Source organism: Alligator mississippiensis, chromosome 15, assembly GCF_030867095.1.
Source record: "Alligator mississippiensis isolate rAllMis1 chromosome 15, rAllMis1, whole genome shotgun sequence".
Classification (NCBI taxonomy): domain Eukaryota; kingdom Metazoa; phylum Chordata; order Crocodylia; family Alligatoridae; genus Alligator; species Alligator mississippiensis.
The window spans coordinates 15,344,886-15,354,691 of record NC_081838.1 but is presented as its reverse complement, the minus strand read 5'-3'; the positions used below and the strand labels follow the sequence as shown (position 1 = coordinate 15,354,691).

The window sequence follows — 9,806 nt, the reverse complement described above, 5'->3', positions numbered from 1 at the left end:
TCATTAAATAGGAAAGCCAGGCAATTTAGGAAACTTGGATACACTGGAACAACTTTTTGGAGTGATTTCTGAAAGCTATGGAAAGCATATAAACTGCTCCTCCAGAATAAGAAAAAAAGAATATAAACAGGAGTGGGATAAATTGAGGTAGGCAATTATTGCTAAAGATAGTAAAACCTTTGGGCTACTTGTATCAAAGGGAACAGCCAATTATAGTTATAACAGTGAAAATAACATTACTGCAGACAGCTGGGTAGAATATTATTCTAATCAGTTTACTTCTTCTTTGGAACAAATAAATAGTAATCTAGGGGGTAATATACCCCTTATTGATACAATGAAGTATTGGGTACCAAATGATCAAATAGTACATCTCCTCAAAGTACAACAGAAAAAATAAAGCCCTAGGCCCAGATAGAATACAAGTGGAAGCTTACATTGACAACATCAAATGGCAGACTCTGGTCTTGGAAAAATGGTATAACTGAGCTGCGTCAAATCCCAGATTCTTGGAAAGGGAGTACCAGTGTACCTATTTTCAAGAAAGGTTTAAAAGATAAACCAGAATCTTATCACCCTATAAGTTTAATAGATGTTTCAGCTAAAATTTTGGGCGTCATTTGTTATACCATATCATAGCAATATGGGTCACTTAAGTAAAATACAATGTTGTGCTAGGCCTTCAGGCTGCTACTTGTTGTCTTATAAAATGGTATTTAAAGGTTTTTGTATACGCAAGCACACGCACGCACATGCACGCGCGCGCGCACACACACACACACACAAGAATTGTTCAGGATGGGCAGCAGGGGCTAATTGATTTCCAAGAGTCTGGGTCACACAGTCACACAGGTTCGGACAGGATGTCTAACACAACAAGGACACATAGCCTGGGAAAGAAGGAGACATGTACCACGCTGTTCCAAAACATGAGATAAGGGTGGCACCAGCTAACAAGGCCCCAGAACCAGGGGGCCTGAGTCCTGGTTTTGGAAGAACAGACCAAATCAGGAGAAGGCCTGGAAAGACCAAATCAATATGTGTGCATGTGATAAATGACATGGATATATGACAACAACACAGAGACCAACCAGTGATAGCCACAGATGAAGAGTCATCAGAAGTCATCAGGAGGGAAGGAGAATGCAAAAGCAGACACTTGAGAATAACTAAGGGCTTCCCCCGGGTTCTTCCTCCCTGTCCTTTGACTATACTTTGACTTTGATGACAGCCCTAGCATTTGGTACATATATAGAATTGTGTTTGATTGTTTGTATTGGGGTTTTTTTTGTTATCACTGTGTATCAATACATTTACCTACTATCAAATGGAAAGGTTGTGATCAGTCTGACAGTGGGTGGCCGGTCTCAGGGTGGGTCCCATCCGTGGTCGGTCTGAGGGTGGGATGTGTCCTCCCCGCCCCCAGAACAAGGCATCTGGGTCGTAAATCTGGAGCCAACACTATTGACTACGTAAGGGCTTAGAATCTCCTCATACCTTTTGTGGTGCACAGACCTGGCACCTAGCCTCTCCCAGGGCAGTTATTTCACGACAGATTTGTATTTCAAGCACCAAAGGAAAGAGAAAGGCCAAGAGACTGAGTTTGCCATGCAGCACAACCTTTAATGGGAATAAGAAGTGGCCGTAACAGGACATAATCATGCAGAGAACATTTTGGGAAGGACTTTAGCCAATATCTGCCCCCAAACTCTCCAAGGTGCAGAGAGCTCAGAGCTCCCTGATTTCAGTGGGAACATTGGTGTTGAGATCTTCTGAAAGCCATGCCCCTCGATGCATTCATGGTGGTCTTGGTTTCCACTCCCGTGCTGTTCCCTGTGCCGTGATTTTTCCTGCGGGGTTTAACAGGACCCACAGTTGTATTGCTGGGAATAGTAAGGGTACAGGCATCCTAAGGAGCTCCTGGACCCAACAGAGCCCCTGGAGAGAAAGGAGCTGCCGATCTGGAGCGGCTCCGAGGTTCCCACGTAGCTCTCCTGGGGGCAGGAGCTGAGGATGGGTCCTGGGAAGGTGACTACCACTGGGGGTGGGTAGACCACGGCTCTGGAGTCGCCGCAGGATGTGACGCAGGGCTCGTTCCAGGCATTGGCGTATGGCTGAGGGCAGGTCACCTCACAGGGGTTGAAGCAGCGGGAGCTGAGCAGCTGGCGGTTGAAGGACATCTTTCTGCAATTCAGCTACACCTGGAAAAGACAGGATAAATGCAATACTCAAGAGAGAGTGCAGTAGGAGCCTGCAAGGGTCCTGCATGGAAGTCTAGATGGAGTGGAAGAGAGAGAGTTTGGCATTGCAGGCATTTCTTTTGAACCTCACCTCACTCTTTCTTTGATCGTTTAAAAAATGGGTATCAAGGCCACCTAATACTGATGAACCTGCTTCCACTCTGCTGCCCCATGCAGCCCCTCTCCTGAGAACAAGTACTGGTGCATGTGCTTCTAGAGAATGGAGTTGCTAAGACACAGACAGGCAGTGACTGGTTCAGGGTCACTTGGGGACTTCGAGAAAGAGCCCGAACCAAAACTGAGGAAGTCCCAGGAGTTTCAGTGTTGCTGAAAAGCAATGTGGAGAATAGGCACTCTGTGAACTCACCTTTAATAAGCCAAAAGCAGAAGTCAGTTTTGATGCACCTTATCTCTATATGTGAAATAATTGAAGCCCTCCCCATCCCGTGGAGATGAAGATGCTTTCCTCAAGTCAGCTCAGAAATGAGCTCTATAGCTTTCCTTTATGATATCCAATTGTATTTGAGATAAGGTTGTTTTTTTTAGGAGAAGGCTTTGGTTCATATGTGGAAGCTTTCAATATTTTGCATTCTCTATGTCCAGTTCATTTTAATAGGACCTAACAATCCTAAACCCACAGGTAGATCTGGAAATCCAACCCTTAACTTCTACAACCTGCTCCCATCAATGCCTGGGGGTGAAAATGGCTAAAATGATCTCCTATGAAAACAGTCTGTGTTCAACAACAGAACAAGTCTCAAAGTATCAATGCAAAGCTCAGTTTTGAAGCTTCTACAGCAACATTTTGCAAAGTTGAGTAATAGAGATTTAAACAAGACTTACTTGGTTCAGCCAGGAAGAGAAATGCCGGAGAGTGATTAGAAGAGCTCTGAGCTGCAAGTGCTTTTATATGTTTCCTTGGACTTCCTGGAGCCACTGAGACATCCTTTATGTGTGTGGGCGTTTCATCAGATGAGAAAAAATGTCCTGCATGTGTCACTCCCCAAGCTGGGGTGAGTTTTGCATGCTGTTTTGATTATTGGGCAATTTGCAGGCACAAAAGATATGGCATGAATATGACAAAGTCAGTGGGAGGCTTTCAACCAAAACCTGTTCTGGCCAGTTCATCCCCAGTATCATTCCCCTGCCTTCATCAGTGTTACAGTAGCAAGGAGTCGAATTATTGGTTAATTATTTTAAAAACTGATTCAACACAGAATAGTTGCATCATTAAGGAGAAGTCTAGGCCTCTCTTCCTCCAAAGACTTGTGTCCCTTTGTTGTACGCAGGTGTGTTGCACTTTGTGGTTACGTGAGTTTCCTCACCTCATTTGAGTTCAGTGCCACTATAAATCCTTGCTGTATTATACCCCACGTTATTGCAGGTAAGAACAAACTTGCTGCCAAATCTCTCAGGAAGAAAGAGTTAGGGTCCCTATTCCTGCTTCATAGGTTTCCTGAGCGCGACAGCTGCTAAGCATTAGTTTCTGAGCCCCTTGATGCTTCCTGTGGTTCTTTCCATCATGTTCCCTTTTTCCCCATGTTGACACGAGAGCTTGCAGTTGGAGAAAATGTCACCAGGGAAGTTTTATTATTTTTTCCTAAAGAGATATTGAAATACTAGCAAATTGCCTGTCAAGAATGAAGCGGGGGATAGAGGGCAGGCAGGGATAGAGGCCCATGTCCAGGTCACCCCTCCCAACCCTACTGCTTTGGGGCTGGACATGCTGCACCCCCCTCCCCACCCACCGCTTTGGGACCGGGGCCGGGCCCACTTGCCCCACACCTCTTTGAAATGATGGGCGGGGACAGAGCACTGCCACCCAGCACCCTGCACCACAACCACTGCATCCCAATAGCGGGGGGATTGGAGGAAAGCTTGCCCTGCTGTCCCCTCCATCCCCCTTGGCCAGCACCCTGTATCGCTGCCGCCACCCCCTGGTCCGTCCCCTTTGTCCTGCTGTCATGGTGCCGCGCTGCTGCCACTGCCTCCTGTCCAAATGATCTTGGAGTACTCTGATTAGCTGCCAAGACAAGCAGTCAGAGCGTGAATAAAGCGTTATGGACAGACAAACATGCAGATTAAGGCTGATAGATAGATAGATAGATAGATAGATAGATAGATAGATAGATAGATAGATAGATAGATAATTCTTTTCTTGATTTATTGCACAATTTATAGATTTAGTGGTGACTCAAATCTGTAGCTCAGTTATCTGCCAAGTAGGCACCTAGGTGCTGCCATTAGTGCCTGTCAGAAGCAATAAATCAATTGATGGGGATTGGAGGTATGATCTCCTGTATCCCACTGCATCCCAGCTTGAGTGGTGCCACTAGATATATGGCAATAGGCAGTGTCCACAGACCAAAACAGTGTCCTCAGCACACCTCCAGCTCACCCATCAAGCTACGCAGCCTTACTGATCTAGGAAAGACTTGCAGGGGGGAGCGGTGCCATCACTGCCTTCCCCAGAGGCGGATATCCCAGAGGAGATACCTGCAGGTAAAAGTCTATACGTGCACTTCATTGTATCCTAGCAATTCTTTCCAAATTCCTCTGGATCCCCCTACACCACATCTCTCCTGGCATTCACAGGGTGCCACACACGCACCTGATGAAATATTTTTCTTAAAGCCAGAAATTATAAGTGTTTCCTGGAAGAATGAAACATCCCGAGATGACAGCTTGGACAAGTGTTACTGCTGTATTCGTGCAGTTGGGTGTTCCCCTTTGGCCCCTCTGGACCTGCCCAGCAAAATTAGCTGGGGCAGAACATTTGCATTTCTGAGGCTGCTGTGATGTGTTGTCAGTGATTCATGGGGATTCACCCCAGCTTTGCTGGTGCCAGAGCTGCTGGTCCAGTTTGGTGCCTCCCTGGTGCCAATGATTCAGCTCCTGTTCCAACCAAGCATTGCTTGACAGACTCGTGTGCCCAGGGCTGTGAAACCTTCAGAAGTCAGAATCGACAACCTGAAATGAAGTAAAACATGGGGAAGACCTATAGGGCCTGGTTCTCTCTTTGCCAAATACAATCCCAGCTCCCAGTGACTACAGCCCCACTTGGCAGCACTCAGCGCTTCTACAAGCCAATGCTTGTCAGCTCATTCAGGATCGTGGATCTTGCTATTGAGTTTTATAGCCCAGTAAAGATTATAACTTCTCCTTCTAAGAGGTAAAAAGTAGCTTCCGTTTTCATTGCCATTACTTTTTACGAAATGCGTGTGAACTAGGTAATCATTATGGGTAGTGATTAAGTCTGACTTATAAAAGGATAATTGAGACATGGGCTGAGGTGTTTCTGTAACATCACTCGCTGATTCAAGGGAAGAATTGACTAAGGAACATGAGCACTGTTTTGTTGGTGGCATTATTAATCATTAGAGTACCTGTAGTACCTTGATAGTGTGACTTACATCTGTGCTTGGTGGTCTGGGCACTGTAGAGATGCAGAACAACAAACCAACTCTATCCTATGGGCCCAACCTGAACTAAACATGAAGGTGTATCCAGCAGTGGGAGAAAGAATTGTTATCTGTGTTGTACACAAGAGAGGCTGATGCAGGGGGTTTCAAAATCTATCAATAAACTAGGATCCATTCAGTACTGAGCTCTTGTAAGAAGCTGCCCCCATGAGATGTCCCAGGATAAGCTGTGGTAGGGGCCAAAAGTGAACAGGAGCTTCCTGTGTCCAGTCCCATGCTTTAGCCACCCAACTAGCTGTTGTCTCCAAGAAGCTGTCTGGAGCTGAGCTCCTTGTGCTGAACTGTGATGTCTAATATGTTCTTTACTCTTTTCTGCTATTTTCTTGCCCATTTTCCATACCACAGCTGCCTAGAATTGCCCTGAATAAAACATAGAGGAATGAGTGAATGTCCCCATCCATCAGCTGTAGGATAATGGTGTGCAAGTATCAACCTGACTATTTTGAGTAGGTGATCTATCTTGGACATGCCCTCGTATGTCAAAATGGAAATCCACACCCTCTTTTTTAGTTCCTTTTTAATGTGCATGTACACACACACACACACACACACATGCACATTACTTTATTTATATATCTATTTCTTTTTGAACACCAGTGAAGTCAGAGGAATGATACCAGGGATTAATTTGGTCCAGATCTTTAGGCTTCAAGGACACCTGTAAGCTGCTCCCTGTGTGTCATGCCATTCCGAACTGAGACATTGCCTGATAACTGGAACCAGTATGCAAAGCACCTCTGGAGGTATGACATGGCTGGGAAATATTATTTTGCAACCAATAATGGCCACATGCCCTGTGATCCAAACAGGCTAATGAACTGTATAAAAGTGCTCACCATCAGCACTGCTCCGTGCACTTCTCTGGACTTCTCCTCCTTCGTGAACTGAGTAAGTCTTACTTTTCTCTGTTATTTTTTATCTGCTAAAGTATCTCTCTCATTGAGCTAAAACTCTCAGATACTTTGTGAGTCCCTGTACTGTTGCCAGGAAGCCAGGGTTTGGTTGTGAGCATTGGTGAAGACAGGCTTTAGAAGAGTGGATCTAAACCTTTTTAGACACAGGCTCCCCTTGTTAGACTTGAGACACCCCTCGTTAGACACAGGGACCCATTGTTAGACTTGAGACATCCTAGATTTCAAACATCATCCTATATCTGCTTCAGATGTACTTTTCTGCTGTCTCTTTGATCCTTATATTAATGCCACTTGACCTTGGGTATTTCAGGTGCAACTCCATTGCAGGAAGATGTCCTTCAACCGCCAGCTGCTCAGCTCCCACTGCTTCAACCCCTGTGAGGTGACCTGCCCTCAGCCATACGCCAATGCCTGGAACGAGCCCTGCGTCACATCCTGTGGTGACTCCAGAGCCGTGGTCTACCCACCCCCAGTGGTCGTCACCTTCCCAGGACCCATCCTCAGCTCCTGCCCCCAGGAGAGCTATGTGGGCACCTCGGAGCCACTCCAGATCGGCAGCTCCTTTGTCTCCAGGGGCTCTGTTGGGTCCGGGAGCTCCTTAGGATGCCTGTCCCCTTACTATTCCCAGCGGTACAATAAGTACCGCTATGGCAACTGCGGGTCCTGTTAAATCCAGCAGGAAAACCCACGGCACAGGGAACAGCACGGGAGTGGAAACCAAGACCACCATGAATGCATCAAGGAGCATGACTTTCAGAAGATCTAAGCATCAGTGTTCCAGCTGAAACCAGGGAGAGCTGTAAGTGCTCAACACCTTTGAACAAAGAGACCCAGCATAGTTTCCATATTTGCATTAGATGTATGACACTGTGCAGTCATTCTGCCCTATGTGCAGTCTTTCCAGAAAGAAATGTAGGTTTCTAGTTGTTGAAAACGACCACATCAGAAATGTATTGGAAACATTGCTTTGTCCCTCTCTGTAGACTGTTCTTCTCCAATTTCATAGTCTCTGGAAAAATCTGAAATAATCTCATGAAGGGCTAAAAACAGGATTTGCTCATCAAAGTCTGCAGCTGCAACTAGGACAAGAACCCCTATGGTGAAATTCTGCCCATTTTGGGGTGGGCAAGTGATTTTGGCCCTTCTCCAAACTTTGGAAGCAAATTCTTTATTTTCTGTATGTGCTCTGAGCTCCATTTCTTGTTCCCAATAAAGATTGTGCTGCATCCTAATCCAGACTTCTTGTTTCACTTTCTCCTCCCCTTCTGAATTCAAAATCACTCCAAATTAAATTATCCCCTTTTGAGAGGGACCAGAATGTTGTACAACTAATGCCCTACTCAGGACCATTAAGGACATGAATCTGGCCTCTTATTTGGCCTATAACAGCCTGCAGGTTCTTCACTACAGGAGTGATTTTTACATGTGTCTCACAGTTTGGGAATGATTCTTTGCATAGGGATGTACAGCCCCATTGTCGCTGTCACCTCTGCCAGCTGACATTGCACTAGGGTGGTGGAGAAGAAAGATCTGTAAGGAAATTGCCACCTGACCTCTCCATCCCAGCACCAGATATCCACAGCTACACTGGCAGCGCCCCCCCACTCCCCCCCAGCCCAGCCACTCCACTGCAGGCTGAGCGCTGTACAGGGGCTCCAGCAAGGTCCCAGTCATGGGAGCCTACATGGGGTGAGGATGGGTCCTGGGGTCCTGCCCAGCTTGCAGGATAGCATGAAGTCTTTAGCCCCTGATTCTTCATATTGTAATGCAATGTCATGCCAGTGAAACCCAGGCTAGCCACCCCTCTGATCTGCGCTAATGAATGCTGCACATTGCCACGCAAGAGTATCATTACTGCAATATGGGTCGGCCACCCTTCCTCCCCAGAGGGCTGCACAACCAAGCTACAGCACCATGAGGACTGTTGGCTGCCTCTGAAGAGTGAGCATTTCATTTGCAATTTGAGGACCAGAACAGGCCAGTAGGTTCATCTTGTGCAACTGCGCTCAGGAATCCTTGTGCATGCCCAACAGCTGCAAGCTGAGCTAGGACTTACCTTTTCAGAAGGATGATGAGCCCTTTTTTTAAGATTTCCAGTGCTGGCAAGTCCTCCACACTCACAGTCTAAAGGAGGAGAGGTGAACGTTGGACAGCTGGGGAGAGCCAGGAACACCAGGATGCCCAAAGGGGAGCCTCTGACCCTGAGAAGCTGGCAGAGGGGGTCCTCAAGAGTTCGGAGGGGCTCTGCTCTTGAAGCTCTGCAGGACAATTGCTGCAGATGTGGCGATTTCAAGCAAAGCTGGTCAGGAGATGCATTGAGGGGAGTTGTGACCTGGAGAAGCTGGCACTGCGACAATCTGGCAGTTAAGGTTACATTTGCTTTCTTTCTTTTTTGTTATTTGATGATCCTCCCAGGAAACAGGGCTGTAGCCCTGAAAGAAGGGGAGAGAAAGTAGCTGGAGTCAGCTGAGGCAAGTTGGCAAAGGAACAAGCCTTAAAGGACCAGCTGGAGTTAAGCTGGAGGAGCTGAAGCCAACCCAATACCCTCCGCGAGAATTTCTCGGGATAGACTGATTGCCCTGATTGGTTCATGAGGCCCTGTCAGGTTTACTTAGAGTAACTGATGTACTTTATCTAAGAGTGACCCGCTTGAGTGGAGTGGGCAACTGATGGAAAGGACTGATGTCTTGCTCCTCTAGTAACATTTTCTAGTTCTCCTTTATTTACCCTTTTTTTCTTTCTTATTAATTTTTTATGACATTTTATTTTTAATAGTTATTATTACTAATATTATTAATATTATTATTACTTATTCTTATTATTTCATTATTGTCAGTTGAAATATCTTATTGTTATTATTGTTAATTGGATTTTAGTGTTATTACTTGGATAGTTTGTTTTTGTTTTTGTTTTTTTTTCCTTTCAAATGGCTCCTAGAACAAAAAGACCCTGTGCATCTCCAGTTACTGCAACACCACCTATAAAACCAAGTCAACGTGGCCCTTATTTGATAAAAAAAAATCAGACCTTAGATATGAATAGTCCACAAGCATATATATCAACATCAAACTCCTTTACTCATTCAGATTCGGGTGCCAAGATGGTCCTTGATTTTGATTCCTTATTACATAACTATAAGCCTTTACAGGAAGGCATATCCAGGATAGATA

General features: G+C 45.8%; 1 protein-coding gene and 1 long non-coding RNA gene across 2 annotated transcripts; one reads left to right on the top strand and one right to left on the bottom strand.

Annotated features, from left to right (window-relative positions):
* Positions 1–1,602: 1,602 nt before the first annotated feature.
* Positions 1,603–3,276, bottom strand: LOC132245675 (uncharacterized). The gene is made up of 2 exons (XR_009457377.1): positions 3,084–3,276; positions 1,603–2,201 (listed from the first exon to the last, which is right to left on the bottom strand). It is a non-coding gene; the product is annotated as an uncharacterized LOC132245675 (long non-coding RNA).
* A 3,676-nt stretch (positions 3,277–6,952) lies between these two features.
* On the top strand, positions 6,953–7,642 carry LOC132245799 (feather keratin 4-like). The gene has a single exon (XM_059718735.1). It carries the CDS (start codon positions 6,968–6,970, stop codon positions 7,304–7,306), a length of 339 nt encoding a protein of 112 aa, XP_059574718.1. The 5' UTR covers positions 6,953–6,967; the 3' UTR covers positions 7,307–7,642.
* The last annotated feature ends 2,164 nt before the right edge of the window (positions 7,643–9,806 follow it).